The 24743-nt window shown below is 45.7% G+C and overlaps 1 protein-coding gene across 1 annotated transcript in view; it reads right to left on the bottom strand.

Annotated features, from left to right (window-relative positions):
• The window catches only part of UBXN1 (UBX domain protein 1), a 40382-nt gene extending 16779 nt beyond the window's left edge, over positions 1 to 23603 (bottom strand). Inside the window, exons 1-6 of the mRNA XM_029614857.1 lie at positions 23473 to 23603; positions 21654 to 21727; positions 21003 to 21056; positions 11202 to 11323; positions 10416 to 10494; positions 587 to 778 (exon numbers count right to left, since the gene is read on the bottom strand). Of these exons, the coding sequence (XP_029470717.1) occupies positions 587 to 778; positions 10416 to 10494; positions 11202 to 11323; positions 21003 to 21056; positions 21654 to 21712 (506 nt within the window). The 5' untranslated portion in view covers positions 21713 to 21727; positions 23473 to 23603. The remainder of the gene's footprint in view (positions 1 to 586; positions 779 to 10415; positions 10495 to 11201; positions 11324 to 21002; positions 21057 to 21653; positions 21728 to 23472) is intronic.
• Positions 23604 to 24743: the final 1140 nt, after the last annotated feature.

Genomic DNA, 24743 nt, shown 5'->3' with positions numbered 1-24743 from the left:
GAGTGGGATTCCCCAAAACAGCTCGCGACAGTAAGAATCAGACCCTGGCCTTCCTCACAGCCAATGACTCAAGCCTCTACCTGCAGCCCTAGCCGTATCCGGCCTATATGTAGGCTGACGTCAGCTTTGAAATCTGACTCCGTCTCCCATCTGCTATCAGGAGAGCACAATACCCATTGGTCCTGAGTCCAACTGGCTACACGCTAGGAAAATACATATATATTTTATTTTTACGTTTTAATTGCACTTAAAACCACCACTTATCTGTTCAATGTGAAAGTAGACTAATTTGGACTTTCAGAGAACTGATGATTGTAACGTTTGAATGGCTGGTTAAATAACGTATTTATATACTAGTTCTTTATTTGAAGATGCAAGATACTTTGGTAGGTGGTGTTAGATACTGATAAATTTGCATATACCAGATCTCCATGGTATGGAAATTTATCTCATGCACATTAATTGTGGCTATCCTGAGAACCCAGCTGGCTGTGGGGTTACTATGACAGGTTGGAGAAGCCCGGCTCTATAGCACTGCACCAGGAATGAACCTGGACCAACCAGATGGACTTTTCTATGGTCTCACTTGGCAAGTTTCTCCTCCATCTTCTCTCTCCGTCTCTCCTCTGCTATTTTCTTCATTTCATCTTCTTGCAGCTTCTGCCGGATCATGGACAGTTCCTGCCCCTGCTTCCTTCTTTCCTTCTCTCTTTCAATCTGTTCTCGCTTCTCCCTCTCCTCCCGCTCCTTCTGTTTCTGCGCAATCAGCTCCATCATCCTGAGGGGAAAATCAAAAGCGTGAGGCAGAAGAGTCATCTGCACCCATTCGGCAAGTTCCACCCTCCCCATCCCCTGATCAGATGCCCTGAACTCTAACTCAAATCTTCCAGTCCATTACCCCTGCAAACTTTCACTCCCTTAACTCCTCAATCATATCCTTTTTTTCTATAAATTTTGTTTTTTAATTATTACCGAGAGCAGTACATATATAGTTAACAAATAATAGTTTTGTATAGGAGTCTTAGGGCATAAGGACCCAAACAGAGAATGAGTATAAATCTAGTCTCTGTTAAAGGAAGTTATATAAACATGAGAATATTAGAAATGCCATGATGAGTCAGAGCGATGATCCAACAGAGCATCCTATCTCCAACAGTGGCCAGTCTGGACCACTGAAGTACCAGGCAGATCCTAACAGGGAAGTCCATTCCTTGTTGCTCACTCCCTGAAGAAGTAGTCTATCTACCTGGTGAATTATGCCCTGCAGAGAGACATCCAAATCCTTTTAAATCCAATTATACCATTAGCTGTAACTACATGTTCCGGCAACAAATTCTACAACTCAATTGTGCAACCAGAAATTATCCCCCATCTCCAATTCCACTTCTTCCCAGAATTTTTGAACCTTCAGGCATGTCCACTAGACACAATATGTCCTGGGTTAGGCCGCACCCTCTGCAACAAACAGGAGAGGCTTGTGGAGAAAAAGACGAAAATCTGCATGTGCAGTATAAGAAACGTATCTTAAGGTCCACTCGGTGATAGCATATGAAAACAAATGGCATCAAACAGACCCCCAAGCATCATGTGAAAGCAGGTACTGGATGGTCAGAGTACCACAGAGCCCTGCAGCTCTAGCCTGGGAACCCCACTTATTATGCTGATTCTGTTGTCAGCAGCTCTTTTCTTCATCTGGCAGAGCCTGGGAATCCTGCCAGCTACGTCAATCCAGCCCCTGGTTCCTTTTTAGCTTCAGTTAAATAGGAAAGGGAAATTGGTTCTTATCTGCTAATTTTTGTTCCTGTAATATCACAGATCCATCCAGACAAGTGAGTTTTGCATTCCTACCAGCAGACGGAGGCAGAGAACAAAACTTTGAAGCATTGCTACATGACAAAGAGTTCCACCTGCAGCCTCTTCAGTATTGACCTGTACCCAAACCAAGATGTATCCCCCAAAACCTCTTTTTCAGGTGAACAGGGAAAACTACAGGATTGGAAACCCCTTAAAATGGAACCCAAATTTGAAAAAAAAAAAAACAACCCCAAACAATGTTCAGAACTGCCCAGACACTTGGAAAGGCAAACAAACTGGAACCATCAGTTTGCAAAAAAAGCAGTCTTTCTGCAGCGATGGGATGGGTCTCTGGACTGATCTCTGGTATTACAGGAATGAAAATTAGCAGGCAAGAACCAATTTTCCTTTCCTGAACATACCCAGATCAGTCCAGACAAGTGGGATGTACCCAAAGCCACCCTACACTGGGCGGGAACCTGAAAGACCCGCACATAAAACATTCTCGCCAAAGGATGCCTCTTCCTGAGCCCTCACATCCAATCGGTAATGACTAGTGAAAGTATGCAGCAAGAACCACACCGCAGCACTACAAATCTTCTGAGGCAACTGATATTCCGCCCAAGAAGTTGCCAGCGATCTTGTGGAATGCGCCTTTAAGCCCTGCTGGAATCTGATGGCCTTTACAAATTTAGGCCATGGAAATGGCCTCTTTCAGCCAATGGGAAATGGTAGCCTTCGAGGCTTTATCGCCCTTCTTCGTGCACTCACACAGGACAAATAGATGATCCGACCACTGGAAACTACTCAGCATCTCCAGATAACACAACAGAATTCTCCTCACATCCAAAAGGAGGGGGAATCCTTACACCACTCCAAATTAAGACTCCAATCTGGGCATAATTTTCTGACCAAATGTCGCAAATACTTGACCCCTTTTAAGAACTGAACCACATCCGGATGAGAGGCTAAAGACTTTCCTTGTCATTTGCCCCTAAGAGAGCCCAAAGCTGACACCTGCACATGAGGGGAATTATAAGCTAGACCAACAAACCCTGCTGCAAAAATTCAAGATGTGAGGAACATCCACCAACCAGGGATCTACTTGCCTCTGAAGGACCCATTACTCAAACGCCTTCCAGACCCTAACATATGCCAAGGAAGTGGAAGGTTGATGAGCCTGGAGAAGCATGGAAATAACCTGCTCCAAATAACCTTTCAGGCGCAGCTGCTGCCTCTCAAAAGCCAAGCCACGAGACAAATGTGATCCTCCCGATCCAAAAATATGGGACCTTGACACAGCAACTTCGGCAGGTGAGCCAGCCGAAGGAGTCCCTCCACTGTCAAATGAACCAGATCTGTGAACCAGGGACGCAGAGACTACTCTGGTGCTACCAGCACCACCAACCTGGGATGTGCCTCAGCACCTGACTGACCAGAGGCCAGGGAGGAAACATATACAGCAGGATCACAGTCGGCCTCAGGCACACCAGAGCATCTAGGCCCACTGAGCAGACATCTCTCCATCTTTGCATTGACCCGCGTCGCTATGAGATCCAGCTGGGGGAACGCCCCACCTGGCACAAATGTGATTCCGAGCTTTGTGGAACAACTCCCATTCCCCGGGTCCAGTTGCTGCCTGCTGAAAAAATCTGCAGGCACGTTTTCCGCACCCTTGACATGTGAGGCAGCTATGCCCTCGAGATGGCGCTCTGCCCACACGAACAAACATCGTGCTTCCAGAGCTATGGCTCGACTCTTCGTTTCGCCTTGACAGTTGATTTATGCCACCGTTGTCACATTGTTGGAAAATACCCGAACCTTCCATCCCCTGACCAAGCAAAGGAAGACCTGCAGGGCTCAACGAACCACCCTTGTCTCAACCAGACTTTTTCCCCTGGTAACCAAAGGCCCTGAGCCATCCAACCCAAGCACACTGCTCCCCAACCCATAAGACTGGCATCCGTGGTAACCACCACCCAGTCTGGGGGCTCCAGATCTATTCCCTTCTCCAGATTGCGCCGAGACAGCCACCAAGAGAGACTGGACCTGGATTCTCACAGAAGGGGCAAAGGCAGATGATAATCTTCTGACAATGGATCCCACCTGGACAACAGTGCACGCTGCAGAGGCCTCATGTGTGCAAATGCCCATGGAACCAAATCCAACGTGGATGCCATGGAACCGAGCACTTGCAAGTAATCCCAGGCTGTTGGTAATGGAAGACAAAGCGGGCACATCATCCGTGCCTGCAATTTCCTCACTCAGTCCTTCGATAAAAACACCCTGCCCTTCTGAGTATCGAAGAGGGCCCCCAGATACTCCAAGAATTGGGACGGCACCAGATGGCTCTTTGCCATACTGATGGCCCAACCTAGTGACTGCAAGGTGTTCATAACTCACTAGAACGACCTCTTGCATTCTTTCTCCGGCTTCGCCCAAATGAGCCAATCACCCAGAACTCCTTTCTTGCGGAGGACCGCCACAACCACCATCATCGTGGCGTCGTCACCAATCCAAAAGGGAGAGCTTGAAACTGAAAATGTTGACCCAGCACCATGAACCGAAGAAAATTCTGATGGTCCACCCGAATCGTGATATGAAGATACGCCTCCGTCAAGTCCAGAGATGATAGAAACCCTCCTTTGTGGATCGCTGCTACCACTGTGCGCAGCATCTCTATTCGAAACCGCAGCACCCGAAGGGCCCTGTTCACCTTCTTCTGCAAGTCAAAAATGAGACTAAAGGTGTCCTCCATCTTGGGAACCATGAAGTAAATAGCGTACCTGCCCTTTCCTTGCTCCTCTTGCAGCATGGGCACTATGGCATGGAAATCCAGCAACCCTAGTAGATCCCCCACACGGCTTCTCCCTTGCTGCAAAAGATCAAGTGAGACTCCAGAAAGGCATCCCTGACCAGGCATAAAAAAATCTAGAGTGTAGCTGTCTCTCACTACCTCTAGCACCCAGCAGTCCAAGGTAATCTTGGCCCACTCTTTGTAAAGCTGGAAATCTGACCCCTACTGCTTCTACACAGGAATGGGCGATTCTGGCTTCATTGCGCAAACTTTCCACCACTGGCCCCTTGACTGGTACTATCTCTGTAGTCTCTATGACCTCCATGAAAGGACTGCCGGCGGCCACCAGCCTGCTTCATGACCGAAACCTACGTGAATCCCTAAACCGTGTTTGAGTCGGGAAGACCTTCATAATGACCTGCTTATCCTTAGGCAGCCTATTCCCCCAACATCTTCATTTGCTGATCTAAATCCTCCCGAAAAACAGCTTCCCTTTGTAAGGGAGGTTACATAGCTGGGCTTTAGATCACATGTCTGCCGACCAATTGCGCAACCACAGAAGTCTGCAGGCCGCCACCGCCAAGACCCTACTCCTGGCTGACGTACGAACCAAATCATACAGAGCATTAGCTACATAAGTCATCCTGGCCTCTATTTGAGCCGACTGCAGGGTACTATCCCCTGTGGAAGCCTGATCCTGTGCATTCTGCACCCAACACAGTCAAGCCCTCTGCATCAAGCTGGCACAAACGATGGCCCAGAGACTCAGCGCGGAAACCTCAAACATCCGCTTCAAGTGAATCTTCAACTTGCGGCCCTGCGCATCCTTCAGAATGGCAGAACCCACCACCAAGATGGTTGTCTTCTTAGTGACCACCAAAACTGCCCACAGGAGTTCCAAAGTCTCCTCCATCAGGGGATATAGTTTTGTCATAGCTCTGCCCACTCTGAGGCTCGCCTCCGAGAAATCCCACTCCTAGTTCACTAACTTCCTGATCTTCTTAGGTAAGGGAAAAGCATTCGGAGGGCCCCGCAGCCCATCCAGGACTGGATTCACACCCTCACTATCTGACTCCTCTTGAGTCACCTTATCCTCTGATTCTTCCAACACCTGGGGAATAAGAGGGCGTAGTTCCTCCTCCACTCAATGCCAAGACCACACAATTCTCTTGCAATACGCTAAATTATTTTACAACGGCAACAACAGACTATGCGTTTAACTTTGCCCACCTCTTCCCCCCACCCTAGATCAGCTTAATCTATAGATAAAAAACATCTATATATATGTTTTTTATCTATAGATTATATATATATATATATATATATACATATATATGTGTGAGGTTAGCTGAGCACAGAAACAATAGTTGTACTACAACGCTTAAACACCTATGACTTTTTGCTTACAGAGAGATCAGTCAATCATTCAAACCAACCCCGTCCTGGAACTTTTCCATTCCTCATATGGCGCCCAGGTTTTCCCAAAGTTAGATAATCTCTTACTTTTAATCGCTGTTATTTTATATAAACCATATAAACGCTCTATTCACTCTTAGGTTTCCTTAATCTTAGGCACCTTAGCATCTTTCCATCGCCATGCTATGTCACATTTTGCCGTGGTACAGATATATCGTACCAATTGTTGTTCATACTTCCCCCTTTATCAATAGATACATTCTGCAATACCTGGTCAGGCTGTAGCATAATCCCAAATTTGAATATTTCCTCAATCCATTGCATTACCCCTTTCCAAAATATTTGTATTTAAGGGCAACTCCACCAAAGACGAATGTAAGCTCCCTTGCTTTGACAGCCTTTCCAGCAGTTGTCAGAATAAGCAGAATTCATTTCGTGCAGTCTCACCGGTGTTATGTACCAGCAATAGATGACTTCAAAGCTATCTTCGATAACATGAGCTGAGATCAACCCCTTCCCTAACATGGCAAATAAGGTTGGCCATTGTTCCTTAGAGATTATTCTACCCAAATCGGCCTCCCAAGCTCTAGTGAAAGCTAACGAGGGTAATAGGTCCCCATTCAGTAACATATATATTTTGGACAGAACCCCTTTCACTTGCCCTGCGTGTTTGCAAAGAGATTCGAAAAAAGAGACACCTTGCTTAAGTTGTAAACCAGCTGTGACTGGGTCACAAAATGTCGGATTTGTAAGTAAGCATATTTTGCTTTCATTGGTAGATTATATTTATGCTGTAGCATTTCAAAGCTTACCAACCCTGAGTGGTCCCATACAAGCTCCCAACGGAGAATCCCATATGAATGCCATTGTCAAACTAAGGAATCATTCAGACCAGGGATGACTTAGCAATCGTGAAATAAAGATGTGCTATAATGATACTCCCTTTTACCCGCTAACATATGTCGCCATCGGTCCCAAGCCGCTATGGATAACTTTAAAGTAGGAGGCTGTGCCGCAAGAAATGACTTACAGGCCGATACAGTACAGTGCGCGCCAACAGAGCGCACTGTTAACCTGCCCTTGGACGTGCATATTCCCTTACCCCTTATTCAATAAGGGGCGGAAAACGCGTGTCCAACCCGCGGCACCTAATAGCGCCCTCAACATGCAAATGCATGTTGATGGCCCTATTAGTAATTCCTGCGCGATACAGAAAGTAAAATGTGCAGCCAAGCCACACATTTTACTTTAAGAAATTTCTGCCGGCACCGGCGATATTAAGTCGGAGGTCCCGAAGGGTAAAAAAAAAAAAAAATTTTTTTAAATGGGCCGGCAGCTGTCGGGCCGAAAACCGGACGCTCAATTTTGCCAGCGTCCGGTTTCCGAGCACGTGGCTGTCAGCGGCCTCGAGAACCGAAGCCGGCAAAATTGAGCGTCGGCTGTCAAACCCTTTGCCCGTTTCTACTGCACCACCTAATTTAAATACAGAATCGCATGCACAGGCGAGGGGCCTGTGCACGCGCCGGGAGAGCGGGCGTTCGTCCGCTCTCCCGCGGACTTTACTGAATCGGCCTGTTAGAAAGTTTGGGCTGCCATATCAATAAAGGAAGCAGCATAAGAGGGACCCATGGTTTGGTATTTACTTGGCGGTGCCAATCAACTACCATTCAACACTGTGCTGCTGCTAGATATCAGGCCAAATTGGGAACTCCCAAAGCCCCTCTGTTCTTGGGTAAGAATAAACAACGCCTAGCAGCTCGCGGCCACTTTCCCCACCCAAATGAATCTCATTAAGTTGACTTGCGAATTCTTTAAAAAAACTACTGGGTCTTCCACTGGCAGAGTTTGGAACAGGTAAGTTATACGAGGTAGCACATTCATTTTGATTGTAGCTATTCTGCCTAGCCACGAAATACCGTACCTGTTCCATTCCTCCAGATCTTTTGACATTTTTCTCATCAAGGGGATATAGTTCATTTTAAATAGGTCTTCATCACTACTGATGTAAACCCCCAGATATTTGATCTTAGATGTAAGCCCATCGAAACGGCAACACATTTTGTAGTTTTTGGGCATCAATCTTAGGGGTAGTGATATTTACTAATTCAGACTTATCTCAATTGGTACGGAAACCTGACACCGCGCTAAAAGCTTCTAATTCCAGTGTTTGGTAATGAATTTAAAGGGTCTGTTAAGGTAAAAAGAACATTGTCAGCAAATAAGGAGAGTTTTGATGAGACATTACCTATGGAGATATTCCTGATTGAATCCTTCGCCCTAATTTTACAGGCCAAGGGTTCAAGGAAGATAGCGAATAATAGCGGCGATAAAGGGCATCCCTGACGGGTACCTCTGCACACATCAAATGTCCCTGAATACCTGCCATTTACCTTTATACACGCTCGGGGTTTGTTATGTAACTGTCTAATCCACTGTTTGAAAAAAAACTCCAAACTGCATCTTGTCTAGGACTTGAAATAAAAAAGGCCAATGTACAAGATCGAATGCCTTTTCTGCATCCAATGTCAAAAAAATAGTTGGGATACTCTGCTGCTTAGACCACCACATAATGTTCGCAATTTTGTGGATGTTATCTGCCGCTGTATGCCCTGAAATGAACCCTGCTTGGTCCAAATGTACGATGGCGGCTATGATGCTCTTTAAGCGATTCGCTAGGATTTTTGCTAACAGTTTCAGGTCTGTATTAAATAAAGAGATTGGTCTATAAAGAACCACAAATCGCTGGGTCAAGACCTGGTTTTGCTAGAATGGTGATCCCAGCCACATCTGAATTGGGTTGTATAGTGTGAGAAGTCCTTAAGGAATTGTACATTCTAGTAAGAGGACTTATTAGCACCCGACTGAACGTTTGGTAGAAATATGGGGTAAAGCCATCCAAGCCAGGTGATTTGCCTAATTTTAATGATTTTATAGCTTTTGATACCTCTGCTTCTGTTATTTCCTTGTCTAGCATTGAATGTTGCGCGTCCAATAATTCGGGTAATATTATTGTAGCTAAATAAGCATCAATACTGGTTTCATTGATTCCCCCATTGTTTTTATGTAAGTCTGAATAAAACTACAGGAATCGTTCCCTTATCGCTTTGGAATCCGTTAATATGATTCCATTGGAATCTTTAAGTTTCAGTACATTATTCTGGGTGGCCCTTTTGCGTAGTTTTTGTGCCAATAATTTCCTGGCCTATTGCCCCCCTCGAAATATTTCTGGCGGGTCAAAAATAAAGACTGTGCTATGGACTCCAAACCTAAACTTTCTATTTGTGGTCTCAGTGTCACCATTTGTCGATATATTGGCTTAGATTGGGAGTGCTTATGTATAATTTCCAATGAATGTTTAAAAGTTGTTCTCTTTCTTTTTGCTAGCTTTAACATAAGCGGCCCTTGAAATAAAATGCCCTCTGGCATATCAGGAGAATCATTGAAATCCAGGTATTTAGACCATAAACCCTAAGATTCTAGTAACAAATTCAGCATCTTCAAGCAAGAAATCGTTTAACTTGCGAGTACACTGGCCATGATCATTGTTAGTGAGAGAGAAAGACAACCATGATCAGACCAGGTATTTGTTTCAATATCTGTTTGCATGATATTATTGATAATGTTTTTATTTGCTAGAAATGAATCAAGGCGAGAATATATCTGGTGTGGTTGGGAGAAAACCGTGTAATTCCTTGATTTAGGGTATCTGGAGTGCCATACATCAATTAGATTCCCCCGCTCCATTAAGGAGTTTATAGTGGCTCTGACTTGGTGGGGCTCACTACTACGATGAGTAGAGTTATCTAGTGCCGGATTAATTGTATTAAAATCTCCTCCCAAAATCAAGGTTCCATTTGTGTTCTTTAATATCTCTTCTCCGATAAGATTGAAAAAGGATTCTTGGTTACTAGTTGGACCATATATATTAACCAAGGAATACAATTTTCCCCCCAAAGTTATATTCATAATAATGTACCTTCCTGTACTTGCGCGTGGTCGCGGTCCCTCGGCACAGCGGGACCGCGCGCAAGTTACGTCTGCCTTAAATTCTCAAATAAAGGTGGGGGGCGGGGGGGATTTAGGTAGGGCTGGGGGGAGGCGGTAGGAAAGTTCCCTCCGAGGCCGCACCGATTTCGGAGCTGCCTCGGAGGGAATGGAGGCAGGCTGCACGGCTCGGCGTGCACAAGTTGCACAACTGTGCACCCCCTTGCGCACGCCGACCCTGGATTTTATAACATGCGTGGGGCAGCACGCGCATGTTATAAAATCGGGCGTAGATTTGTTCGCGCCGGGTTACGCGAACAAATCTACACCATTATGCATACTACTTATTGTAAACTGCTTTGGACTTAAAGCAGAAAGTCAGCTAATTAAACTTTAACAACCAAACACAAAAGAGCACTATTACCTTTTTGTTTGTTCTTGCCTCTCTGCTTCTGTCAGGGGTTGCTTCCTGTCGCCATCAGCAGACCCCTCAGACACAGGCTCTGCAAAGAGACTCACAAGAGTCATTGTTTTACATCTCCAACACCTTTCTCCTTATCTCAGATCTCACCCATTGAGAATATGCGAAGAGCCATCAGCAGCTCAGGCCTTGGGGAGAGACCCTCAGGTGCAGCTGACACACATATGTGTGTATTTGTATGGGGGAGAGGAAGTGCCTGGGGGGGTGGGGGGGAGAGACAATATCAGCCCTAACTTGACGAGAGAGTGGTGGAAAGGTTGTCAAAGAACAGCCCAGGCCTGGAAGGGGGACCTTCGGAAGCAGGCATGACTAGGGAGACACATCTGGGGCAACAGTGCCATCTTGTAGAGATGAGAAAGGAGTTCAGAACCAGTGCAAAGGCAGGCTGAGGACTGGACTTGGACTCTGACTGGTTGTATATTCTTTAAATGTTGTGTTGCTTTTTCTTTTAAGTCTTATTGATGTTCTTGTACTTTTTGTATTGATAATTATGTTTTATTGCATGTTTGATGATTACATTTTACTGTAACTGTATATTGTGTTGTAACATGCCTTGGGCACAATTTGAGCTATAAACTTGCGTTAATTACAGCACATTCATAATTAAACAGTTGCTTCCTTATGTCGTTTCTCTCCACGGTTTTCCAACTGGTGTCATTCCTGGCATTCAATAATTTATACCTCTTTCTAGGGGTGCGGCACTAGAACTGTGCTGGAAGCTTCTCTCACCTGTGACGGATTCCATAGATTCTGGGGTTCCAGCCTCTGATGGTTCAGGCATCCCCAGGACATTCCCCTGAGGTGGGACAAAGGGCTCATCTATGTCAGCATCGTTTTCATGTTCCATCAGCCTGAAGGAGAGCAAATACTCTAACAATGCACAAAGAGATCCAATTTGGCTTATCACCAAACCCTACCCCCTCTACAAATACATACATGGAACCTAACACCCCCTTTCCTCCTCACACGTAGCCTTATAACACTACCCCAACGCAAACAGCTGCCCTGTAATCTCAAACATAAATGCATACAAACAACGACACAAATACAGAGCCCCACAACCACCCCCATACACCCCACCCTATACCATCACACACACACATCCCACCCTATACCACACACACACACACACACACAAAGCCCACATCCTATAATCTTAGGAAATACTTCTTTACAGAGAGAGTAATAGAAGCAAAGAATGGCCACCGCTGGAAGTGGTGGAGAGAAAAATGGCAACTGAATTCAAGAAAGCACGGGATAAATGCAGGGGATCTCAGAGGGAATGATGCGAATTGTAAAGCTAAATTAGTTGGGGAGATGGGCAGACTAAATAAGTCATATGGCCTTTTTCTACCAGCACACACACACACACACCTCCCTATACCATCAGCACCACATACATCCAGTCCTTTTTTTTTAGAATTCTTCTTATTCAATAGAAAATACAAATTACAATCCAAAATCTGTAAACAAACATGTGTATCACTCAATATAATCATCTAGGGTCCACAGACTCTAAATATAAAACATGTGTAAAGCCACAGAACAAAAAAAGATATAAAGTAGTAGAGAGAACAATAAAACGGTGAATATTATGACCCAGCAAACACGCGATGTGGCAAACTAATGCTCACTGTTGATTTTTCGTTTTCCATTTTCTTACACTTATCAACTTAAACTAAACATCTCTAGCTCCTATGTGCTTCCCTTGCTCCCCCAGTTTGTCCAAAATACACACACAGTTTCTACAATCAACCCTGCATTCATACTAGTCACCTTTTCACTTAACTGCTCCCTCATTCATTCCACCCTGACCATACGCAACTCTTCCATAAACCAGTCACACGTGGAAGCAGTGTTTACCCAACACCTGTTTAGAATATTCACCTTCCTCCTGTAACCCCATCTACCATTGATGCCATCTTAATTAGGCGATATTTTACCACTAGTACTAGTAACATTTCCAAACTTACGAAGGGGGGTGGCAAATGAATCTCCCCACTGAGTGGCGTAAATTCAACGAGGACAGATTCTGCTTTTCCTCTAAGGATAACAACCCCTGAAAATTTGTCAGGGCCAAAATACACTCTTCTGTAGCCTTCTGTCTGTGGTATAGAATATCAATTCTCTCTAGCAGCATCAACCCAATTATTTTCATTTGCTACAATGTTACAGTTGGGGGTGATGCAGCAATCCCCATATATATTATATATTTACATGTCTATTTCAATGCCAAATAATGAAACAAAACCATTCCTTTCTTTAGGTCAAAAATCTCTGCCACAACTCCTAAGATGAGTATGGTTCCCAACTTGACAATCGTACCCCCAACACATTTGCCCACAAAAAGCAATATGCCATCCCAAAAAGAGATTAGCTTAGATTATGTTAGAAATGTATGAATTAAAGTGCCATGATCCACATTACGAGTAAGTTTCATATTAAACCTAAGAACGCCATCTATGTAGGCATGATATAGGATTTTATACTTCATTTCCCGCAAGCTCACATTGATAGCCATGCAATGTCATAAACATCTCTTAATCACAGATTCTGAAACCTCTTGTACCAAAGCTTTACCCCAATAACTACTCATGGCCAACGTTGTAGACGTAGTAAATTGCTGCTTGCAAAAATTATACCATAAAGATATGGAATTTCGTCCTTTGCTCACACCTTGCACCTCCATGACAAATGAGACTTCCTTAGCCAGCTCAGCTTGAGACCATGGTAGAGACTGCACATAGTGTGTGGCCTGCAAGAAAGCAAGAACCGTGCATTCGGCAAGTCAAATTGTGCTTGAAGAGATTCAAAATCGCAACATATAGTAGACTCTTCATCAAACATGTGGTGAAGATAACGGAGGCCCACAACTGAAAAATATGGGCATATTCCTGTCCCTGTGGGAAAGATTTATTTCTACAAAATGGCAGGTACAAAGAAATTTTAGTGGACAGCTGCCATTTCCTTCTGATCCATCACCACACCTGGACTACTGGTCAGATAAGAATATCTCATGTTAACTTATTCACTACACACAATAGTAGATTCAGCTGTGTGCAAGTGTATTTTGCAACCGTCATATATTGCCACAGTATGCTTGTTGGCTTATATTGTGAAGCCCATAGAGCACCAGGCTTGTCTAATCATAGGTTGCTTTAAAACACTTAATATGCACCATATAGGGCTATATTGTAAGTGCAGACACTATTCAGTATGAAATGACTAATGAATGCACTTATCTCAATCCACATGACAGTAGGTAGTAAGTGCAGTTCTGAAGTGGAGGACACACTTTTGGGTACTTGCCAGGTTCTTATGGCCTGGATTGGCCACTGTTGGAAACAGGATGCTGGGCTTGATGGACCCTTGGTCTGACCCAGTATGGCATGTTCTTATGAGGTGAGTGACCACCTCCTTTATATTATCCCCAAACAGGGTGTTGTCTTAAACATGACGTGTCCATCAATATCTCATGGATATCTACCCTCAGACTGGAAGCCTTAAGCCAAGCCAATTGTTACGTAGTGATAACCGTTGCAGAAGCATGGGATGCAGAATCAAAGACGTCATAAAAAGATCTTGTAAGATATTTAGTGCAGTCTCTAGCATCTGCCAATAATTGTTGAGCCTCAGCCGACGCAGGCTCTAGGGGGTTGGGAAGTAACTTCCTGAAGCTGTCATAACAAGCCATACAAGTATTGTGCCATCTGCACCAAATGGGATGCAATGCGGGCAATGAGAGCTGCTGATTGAAAAAAACGCTTCCTATGGTATTCAGGAAATGAGGGTCTTTCCACAGAAGGGCTGAGGCATGAGACTTGGAGCGCTTCGCCCATAGGAGAGAAGTTTAACAATAATGGAATCTGGATGGATTTGAGAAAGAGAATGTCCTGGGAAAGATGGACCTTATATTTAGCATCCACAGATTTTAATACTGGAAGACCGGCGAAGGGCATGGACCAGATTTTCATCTGGGCATTTTGTAATGTATCATGGACTGGAATAGCTCTCGTTTTCTTAGGTGGTTGCAGGAACTGGAAAACACCCTCATACATTTTAGACAGTGCCTCATCCCCCAAAAGACTGAAGCTGTTGACAAGAAATAGAGAGTAGGTGGAATTATCCAGAGGAGTGAAGCCCCCAGTGATTTCTGGAGAGGCTGGAGACGAGAGGTCTGGAAAAGAAGGAACCCACTGGAGAAAAAAGAGAATCAAACAAATCCAAAGACCTGGATTGTGGTGTAGACAATGAAGGAGCTGGCGGACTGGACAATGTAGGTGGCCTGTCTGACCCAGATAACTGAGGAGACCTCAATGGAGGTGGAGGAGAGGGAGTCGGCTCTAGTACAAAGTGAACTGGAGCTGTACGAGATGTAGAATGTGAAGGCGAAGGCTGCTTCAGGACATCCACGAAAAAATGCTGAAAGATAGTTTGCCAACGATCCCGTGTGGTAGGGTTGGGCAAGTCTGGTGGTAAATGATCCCTATGTGGGCTATGATTTGAGGAAGGGTACGACAATTCAGATAAATGACCTGATGGGAGTAAACCAGCCCCGAGCAGATTCAAGTACCGGCTGAACTGACAACATTGGCTGAAAACCTGGAGGAGGTGCAGGAAAGCAGCCAGCAGTTGATGCAACAGATACTTATCTTGAAAGTCCGGAGCCGGACCTTATGCGGCAGCTTTATGTGATTTCAGCCCAGCATGTGTCGGTGCAGTAGCCTTTTGGGCTTTTGACAGAGCAGATTGAGTTGGCCCTGTTGATAGTGCGACAGGCTTTGGCGTGGTGTTCTTCGACGCCGGAGATGGTGCGGCATCTTGGCACCTTCAATGGCACGGCTTCTTTTGGCGCAGCCTCCTTACATTTTGAGGGCTCGAGGCTTTTATGCACTTTGGGAGGTTACAGTACCTTTGGTATATTTTTAGGCATCGATTCAGCATGTGAATGCACATGCCTGGAAGAGTTGGAGCCCCTGTGACCTGAAGAAGATGCAATGTTGAAGCCCTCAGAGCTGAAGCTAAACAGGACCCATGATCACCCTCCATGGTGTAGTTATGAGCCATCGGTGAATGATGCACCTTGGAGAGCGCTACAGATTAGGTCCACCATCAGAGAGCGGAGGGGGGCCTTCTGGAGTCACTGAAGAAGTCTCTGCTGCTGGAGAGATGAGACTTGTGTCGGAGAGGAAGGGACTTCCTCTTGGAGCACTTTGCCCGCAAGAATTCGCATTTGACCTTAAGGTCCCTGTAGCAACATGCACATGGAGACAAGCAGTTGCATGCTTTGCAGTTTGAAGAGTCATGATGAGGTCCTAAGTAGAGGAGACAGACATCGTGGAGATCCCTCGACAATATCTTTTTAAGGCATCTAGAACAAAATCAGAAGGAGCATACCCCTTTGCAGAAGCTTGCCCCGGACATAATGAATGGGAGCAGATCAGACCCAACTGTTCATGGCAGTGGACAGAATGAGACTGACTGAGGCTCTGGCACCTACCAACTGTGTATGGGTGGAAAGATTCCAGAAGTTTCAGCTACATCAGGCCTGACTTGACACCATCGGATGATGTATCCTGTCTGTGACTGAGGTCCTGCTTATCCATGAAAACCTTGCATCACCAGTATACTGGTGTCTTCCCGTGGAGTCTCCCTTGTCTCTGACCTGGCTGCTGCTTTTCTGTCTTATGCCTTGTGGCCTACGGGCCTTTTTGCTCCTTGCCTTGCGGCCTATGGGCCTTCCTGCTCCTAGCCTTGCCTTGGGCCTTCCTGCTCCTAGCCTTGCCTTGGGCCTACGGGCCTTCCTCTCTTAGCCTTGCGGCCTACGGGCCTTCTTGTTCTTGCCTCATCTTGCGGCTTACAGGCCTTCTTGCTTCTTACCTTGTTTTGTGGCCTATCTAGGCCTTTCCTGGTCTTGCTCTTCAGGGTCTCTCTGAATCTAGCAACCTCTGGCCTGTCAGTCTTGCTGCCTTTGGGCATCTTTAGTCTTTGTTCTGTTGTATTGTCTTGTCTTTATTCAGTCATGTCCTGACCAGTCTTGTCCCAGCCTATATATACCTCCCTACCTCACTCAGTTCTACTCCAAATCCTTATCTGTACTCTGTTCCAATCCAGTTCCCATCCTTACCTGCACTCTGTTCCAGTTCCAGTCCATACTTGCCCCAGCCTGCCCAGCCTATAAACACTCACCATGATGTATTGCTGCCGCAGCCAAGCCCTACTGGCCCCCAGAACCCAAAGGCCCAACTTGTGGGAAAGGGGCTGGCTAGGGGGGAACCCTGGCCCAAGCCTTGCCCTGCAATCCTGCACCACTTCTAGGGTGGTGTCCCATGCATCCAGCCAGGACCCGAGCCATGATATCCTCCTTCCTCAACAGTCTGACCACTGTAGGGTCATCACCCTCGGCCACAGGCACTTCCTCAAGAGTCAAAAGATCAGGTGGCAAGTCACCATCCACAGCCCCTGCTGCCGGGGCATCGGCCCCTTCAGAGCCCTCCGAATCCTCCCTGGATCTGCTTTGCTGGGCCGGCCAAGCCAAGCATTCGCAGGATACTTGAACTCTTTCGCGTGTCCAACTTTGGTCTTTTTGTTGGCCGTGGGCCCTCTGAGGTTCAAGAACGCTTCCCCCTGCTCCCCCACTGCCTTCCTGGTGAGAAATTCCAAGGAAAATGCCCGCGGCTATTCTGAATTATTTTCTTCAATGTCCTCAGCACCCTGCAAGTCCCCCCTATGCCTCTGCTGTGCTTGAAACAACAAAGGGTAGATTGGGACCATCCTTTTCATCTCCTGAAGCCGCTCGTGCAGACACTCCAGAAACCAAGATGGCCGCCATTCCTGCGCTTGCTGGCACAGCTACAGTGCTCCCCCCACCCCCCCCCCCGATGGTCACGTCTTCCTTTTCCCCGACAGCGCTGAAACAGATCCGCTTGAGCTGCCCTCTCTCCTGGAGACCGCAGAGAACACATAAGTCCCGCCGAGGTCAGTTGCACCCGTGGCTCCCCAAACAAGCGGCACAGGTCTTCCCGCAATGCTTAGCTGGCACCATTATTTTCGTCCAAACTCTATTAGCCTCCTCACCAACAGGAAAACTATCAGCTGATGGGATCACCCGCAGAGAACGGTGCTGCCCTTTTGAAAAACATCTAACATCAGCCCTCGCAACCACGTTTTGTTTTTTTTTTAACTTTATCAATAAAAACAAAGAAATGCTTTCCTGATGCTGCAGAGTCACTGGGGAGGAAGGGCTGTCTGGGACACTGAGGAACTGGACCACCAGCTGTCTAAGTCCGTTTACGAACATCGATGTGAGCTTCAGAAAAGGGTCACCAACCTCCCTGCTCGTCTGCCTCTACCGGGAAGGATGGTCCTGCCAAGCACCGGACAACCCCTTGGGAAGACTGCTCCTAACACTCTCGTAATAATTTTTTTTTTAAACTCCAGACTGCAGGATTTACACCTCTACCATCTCCCGGAGACAGAGAAATACTGAGGGATCGCAGGTGACACACTAAGTTAAATAGCAGTGTCAGTAAAGCTTTTCCTTCTCTGTCTCCATCTGCTGGTAGGGAGGTAAAACCTAGGCAACTGGATTTATCTGGGGTATGAACAGGAACAGTTATTTACTCTTTCAGATAATATAAAGACTAGAGGGGCACTCCATGAAATTAGCAAGTAGCACATTTAAAACAAACATTCTCTCTCACTCAGTGCACAATTAAGCTCTGGAATTCATTGTCAAAGGATATGGTTAAGACAATCAGTGTAGTTGGGTTTAAAAAAGGTTTGGATAACATCCTGATGGAGATGTCTATAAACTGCTATTAATCATGCTGACTTAGGGAATAGTCACTACTTATTACCAACATCAGTAGCTTGGGATCTATTTAATGTTTGGGTACTTGCCTGGTACTTGTAACCTGGATTGGCCTCTGTTGGAAACAGGATGCTGGGCTTGATGGACCTTTGGTCTGACCCAGTCCGACAAATTCTTATGTTCTAAACACACACACACAGCACTATACCACTAGCACACACATACAGAAACCATATTACTCCAATTCTCTACTCATTTCACTGGCTTCCAATCAAATTTAGAATTCATTATAAAATTTTGACCATAATTCATTCATTTATGTACAACCCCTCCTCAACCTGGTTATGTTCCACCCTACGAATTTACAAACCAACAAGACATTTAAGATCTCTATCAAAAAACCTTTTAGATATTCCCTCAATTCGTCTAGCTAGACTAGACATCACACGTAAAAGAGCATTTTCTGTTGCCAGTCCATTACTCTGGAATTCTCTACCCAACTTTCTCAGTCATATACTGAATTTACAACAATTTAAAAAACCTTTAAAAACCTATCTTTTCCAACTAGCATTCAAAATCCCAGCAATAGAACATACGTAACTATTCATGTACCATATGTTTTCACAAGGTTCCTTTTTCCCTACCCTCTCTCCCTTTCCTTTCTCCCACCCCAAATCAAATTATCTCCCTGCAGTATTAAGGCACTTGATTTAATTCTAGTTTAATTTAGTTAATTTGTATGATTGTTTTCTATTTATTATTTTTTATTCAGTTTTTTAAATTTTTTTTCTATTGATCTTTTAATTTTATGGTTATAAAATGTTATTTATTATGTATGTTTTATATTGTAAATCGTTTTGATTAAATTGTATTTGTAAAAGCAGTATATATACACTTTTAAATAAATAAATAAATAAATAAATAAATAAATAAAGTCCTATAATCACCAAACACAGCCCTATACCACCACTCCACACATACACTGTCCTATACCACCGCACACACACACAGAGCCCTAAACCACCACCACAGCCCTTTATCACCAGACACACATACACACAGCCCTTTACCATCACCACCACCCACACACACAGCCCTTTACCATCACCACCACCCACACACAGCCCTGTATCACCACCACACACACACAGCCCTGTATCACCATTACACACACAGCCCTGTATCACCACCACACACACACACACACACAGCCCTGTATCACAATTACACACATAGCCCTGTTTCACCATTACACACACACACACAGCCCTGTATCACAATTACACACACACCCCTGTATCACCACACACACACACATAGCCCTGTATCACCATTACACACACAGCCCTGTATCACCATTACACACACAGCCCTGTATCACCACCACACACACAGCCCTGTATCACCACACACACACAGCCCTGTATCACCATTACACACACAGCCCTGTATCACCACCACACACACACACAGCCCTGTATCACAATTACACACACACCCAGCCCAGTTTCACCATTACACACACACAGCCCTGTATCACAATTACACACATAGCCCTGTATCACCATTACACACACAGCCCTGTATCACCATTACACACACAGCCCTGTATCACCACCACACACACACACAGCCCTGTATCACCACCACACACACACATAGCCCTATATCACCACCACACACACACATAGCCCTATATCACCATCACACACACACATATAGCCCTATATCACCATCACACACACACACACATATAGCCCTATATCACCATCACAAATAGCCCCTACACTACCATACACAGACTCAGCCCTGTACTTCCAATGGAAGTCTTCCATATACACACACACACAACCCTATACTACCACATACACACAGCCCTATACCACCACACACAAGAACATAAGACTTGCCATACTGGGTCAGACCAAAGGTCCATCAAGCCCAGCGTCCTGTTTCTAACAGTGCCCAATCCAGGTCACAAGTACCTGGGCAGGATCCCAAGGGGCAGACTGATTCCAAGCTGCTTATCCCAAGAATAAGCAGGGGATTTCTGCAACTCTACCTTAATAAGGTTTAATAGACTTTTCCTCCAGGAACTTGTCCAAACCTTTTCAAAAGCAGCTACACTATTAGCTTTCACCACATCCTCTGGCAATGAATTCCAGAACTTAATTATGTGTCGAGTAAAAAAAATATTTTATGTTATTTTATTAGTTTTAAATGTATTACCCAGTAACTTCATTGTGTGTCCCCTGGTCTTTGTAATTCTTGAAAGAGTAAACAACTGATTAACACTACTCGTTCAATTCCACTCATTATTTTATAGACCTCTATCACACACAGCACCCTATAGGACCACCATCACACATAACCACAAAGCCCTATACCACCATAGACAAAGCCCTATAACATCACACACACACAAACAACCCTCTATCATCACACACGCAGCCCTATACCATCATACACCACATATACCACCCTTTACTACCACACATAAATACAGACAGACAAGGATACACTCAGCCTCACACATATACAAAACATATGCAGACATTGAAACACACAGCCCTACAGCACCATATAAACATACATGCAGAAAGATAGCAACACCCACAGGCATTAGCTGAGAATAACAACAGAAGGGCACACCAAGGCAGCACCCTGCATGGCTATTGTTTTTACACAGGGCCCTGATGTAAGAAGTTTCTACGCACCAGTCCATGGCTCGCTCAATGCCTTGGTGTCCTGTGAGGGCTAAAGCTTTCTCCCTGTAGCCAGAGGTAAAAGAGATGAGATCAGGACATCACCAAAGCAGCTGCAACATTACATCAACTGCAGAAAAGATGCATTGAGGGAGCTACATTGGTTGCTGGTACAGTTTAGATCGAAGTTTAAGGTAATAACAGCGTGAAGCGGGCATGGATGTCACCCGCTGTGTGTTGCAAGCAACAGAAGTGGAGGAGCTATGGCAGTCACAGGTAGCAACCATGGTAACATACTGACTGGCTGCCCACAGCACTCCAGCTTTTCCCTTCTCCTTCACTTGTATATAGAGGGACCTGGTTCACCCTGGCAGGTTCTTATACACCTCCACCGCCTCACTGCCTTTGGTTTTAAATTTGGAAGCTTTTAGTGCGTCTTTAGCTCTTCGTTTGACCATATGAATCCTTTCCATGTCCACACTGCCTGCTCCATGGAGGTTGCTGTGCTGCACATTTTTTGTTAATTATAGCTGTGCCTTGGGCTTGAAAAGGTTAAGAAACACCGCTCTGGCCTGAGATTAAGAGAACGCCAATTCCAGCCAGACAGCCAGCGTTGGCAAGAAGCAAGGACTGGAATCAACTAAGAAGGAATGAAGTACTTACACGCGGTTCTGGGGGAAGCCCATTTCGATGAGGCTCTCCAGCGCCGTGCACTCTGCCATGTCTCCCTCCGCAGCCTGTCCGAACAGCAAAAGGCAAAATACAGATTTAAAACTAGACAGCATTGCCAGGGGATGTATAGATCGTGGGATGTTAGGGGGAGAGGGAGCTTGGTGTAAATCATAGGCTACATGGAGGAGAGGACTTGGTATGGAATGAGAGATTTATATGAATGGGACAGGATAAATTGGGTAAATAAATGAGGGAAGAGGAACTGGGATAGATTGTAAGGGTGCATGGGGCAGATGAGTTGGGATATATTGGGGGTGTTTGACAGGAAAGGTGCTAGAGTGGGGAGGTATCTCAGGTGTAAGGAAGTATCTTGGGATGTGGAGGGATCTTTCAGGAACAGGAGAGAGAAGTATCTTCCAGTGGCTTTAGGATAAGGGTGAGTTCATAGTAAGGAGGTGTCTTGAGGTAGAGATGTCTCCAGGTTGGAGAGGAGTGTTTTCAGGGTGGTCTCTGGACTAAAGGAAGGAGTGTCACAGAAGTGCCAGTCTCAAGGTTTGGGGGAGACAGGGATGTTGGTCTTATGGCTGAGGGGAAATGAAGTGTCTCAGGAGTGCCAGTCTTGGGGTTGGGAAAAGGGAAAGGAAGATCTCGGATTTGGGAGAAGTCTCTCGGAGTTGGGAGTAGGAACAGGGGATAGTAGAATGGCACCTCTGGGTTAGGTGGGGAGTATTTCAGGGGTACCACTGTTGGGAGTTGGGGGGGGGGGGGGGGCAGCATGTCTTGGAAGTGCCAGTCTCAAGACTGGGTTGGAGAAGTGTCTCACAGATGCTGATCTCAGGATTGGCAGGGAAGAGAAAGTGTCTCGGGGTGCCAGTCTCCGAGTTGGGTGTGGGTGTGTGTCAGGAGTGCCAGTCTCAATACTGGAGGAAGGGGATGCTGATCTTGAGGTTGGGGGGAGGGTGTGTCTCAGGCAGGGTTGTATTTCAGGCATGTCAGTCTCATGGGAAGGAAGTCAGAGTTTGGGGCAGGGGATGTCTCTGGGATACTGGTATGACAGTTGAGGGCAGAGGCGGAAAGGAGATGTTCTGAGGTACAATCTCGAGGTGGGCTGGGGTGGGGGTGTGTTAAATGTGCCAGTCCTCAAGGTTGGGAAGGAGTGCCTTAGGTTTGAGACGAGGGAGCATCTTGCAGATACCGTTCTAGAGAGAAGGGGGAGGGAGTATCTTAAGCAGACTGGTCTCAAGGTTAGGGGGTGGGGGGGAGAAGAAATGTCGTGAGGGCTGAGGAGCAAAGCGCCTCAGGGATACAAGGCTTGCGGTTTAGGGGAGGAATTTATCTCAGGGCTGCCAGGCTAAGGCTGCCTCCATGTTGGGAAGTTGTGCTGATTTTGGGGGGAATGTCTCACAGGTATTGGCCTTGAGGTTGGGGGGGGGGGGAGGTGTCTCATGGGCTCAGGTGGAGAACGAGCCCAGTGGTTAGAGCAGCAGTGAAAGACAGAAAAGCAAAGGGTCCAAATCCCACCGATGCTCCCTCCCGCCCTGGGGCAAGTCACTTCCTCCCCCGTTTCCCTCAGCTACACATTTAGGGGCCTGTTTACGAGAGGTTTTCTCCCATTGTAGGTCTATGGGGGAAAAAAAAAAACTGACAGTGCCCCTTTGGGACGGGGAAATGCCTTCACTGCCTGAACGGGACTCGCCTCTAACTACCAATAAAAAAAGGGCGAGCGCTGAATCTAAAATCAAAAGGAATAAAGGTCTCGGGGATGGAGGAGGCCGAGGCAGTGGCTCCCGGGTCCCGGGCAATCTCTCACCGCGGCTCCGTTGTTCTCCGCTATCGGAAGTCGCCGCGCTCTGTTTGGTCACGTGATCGTCGGCGGGGAGACGGGAGCCGACGAGGACCTGAAAGCCTTCGCCTCGCGCGCTCTCTCTCTCTCTCTCCCCCAGAGTAAAGACTCCATCTCCCAGGATTCCCCGCGAGAAAGGCATCTCCCAGCGGCACGAACCAATAGGTTTATACAAGTCGAGTCACGCAATCCTTCGCATTGAACTCGCAGGATTTCCGTAGGCGAAAAGGGCCTCGGAGCGTCTAAAGATATGGACAGGGTAGTGGTTCTGCTTCCTTCATCCCCAGGAGATGCTTTAGGAGTTTTGTTTTATTTCCATTTAAATTCTCATTCCCAGCTCTTGCACTGCCCCACCAGGGTCTTTACAGCGAGGGGTTTTGGGATCCTGAAAGTTTGGGTTGCAAAGGGACAAATGCCACCCGGATAAAACGGTCAGAACGAAACCATCCCACTGAAAGAAGGCTTAGGGGTCGATGCAATAAGGCACGCTAAGCTATTTGCACGTCGTTACTCCGATTTTTGTGCAGGTTTTTTGGTGCTAACCTTAATCATAGATGTAATAAAGATTTTAACACTAAACATAAACTGAGCATATGCCGATGATATTGTCTCTAGTCCTAGATATTGATCCTAGTCTAGTCTAGATATTGATCCTAGTTCTGTATTCCTCTGTTTTATGTAATTGCACTATTTGAAGCACTGTTATTGTTATTATGTAAACCGTTTTGATTTGTAATCCTGTTACAAGAAATTCGGTATATAAAACTGTTAAATAAATAAATAAACAAACCCATGCAAAAAAACCCCCAAAAAACACGCAGTTGGTTTAGCACAGGCCCCTGCAAATGCCATGTAAACAAAGCTATTAGCTACTACCAGACAATGCAGAGAGCCGCATTAACAGGAAGACATGTTTTTTTCACACTGATTTTTTTTTTAGCACCTGGGTCAGGGCAGGAATAAAAGTTAAAGCACTTGTCTGAGCTACACAACACACTCCAGGAATAAGACATGTCAACTGTAAATAATTCTGCTCCATTTTATTTGAGTGCATATACCCGAGAATAAACTGTGCCAACTGTAAATAATTCTGCTCCATTTTATTTGAGTGCATATACCCGAGAATAAACTGTGCCAACTGTAAATAATTCTGCTCCATTTTATTTGAGTGCATATACCCGAGAATAAACTGTGCCAACTGTAAATAATTCAAGTGCAAATACCTGCCCAGTTCTCCT

Source organism: Rhinatrema bivittatum, chromosome 8 (genome assembly GCF_901001135.1).
Source record: "Rhinatrema bivittatum chromosome 8, aRhiBiv1.1, whole genome shotgun sequence".
NCBI lineage: Eukaryota > Metazoa > Chordata > Amphibia > Gymnophiona > Rhinatrematidae > Rhinatrema > Rhinatrema bivittatum.
The sequence above is the reverse complement of the archived record's forward strand: the minus strand, read 5'-3'. Positions and strand labels throughout refer to the sequence as shown.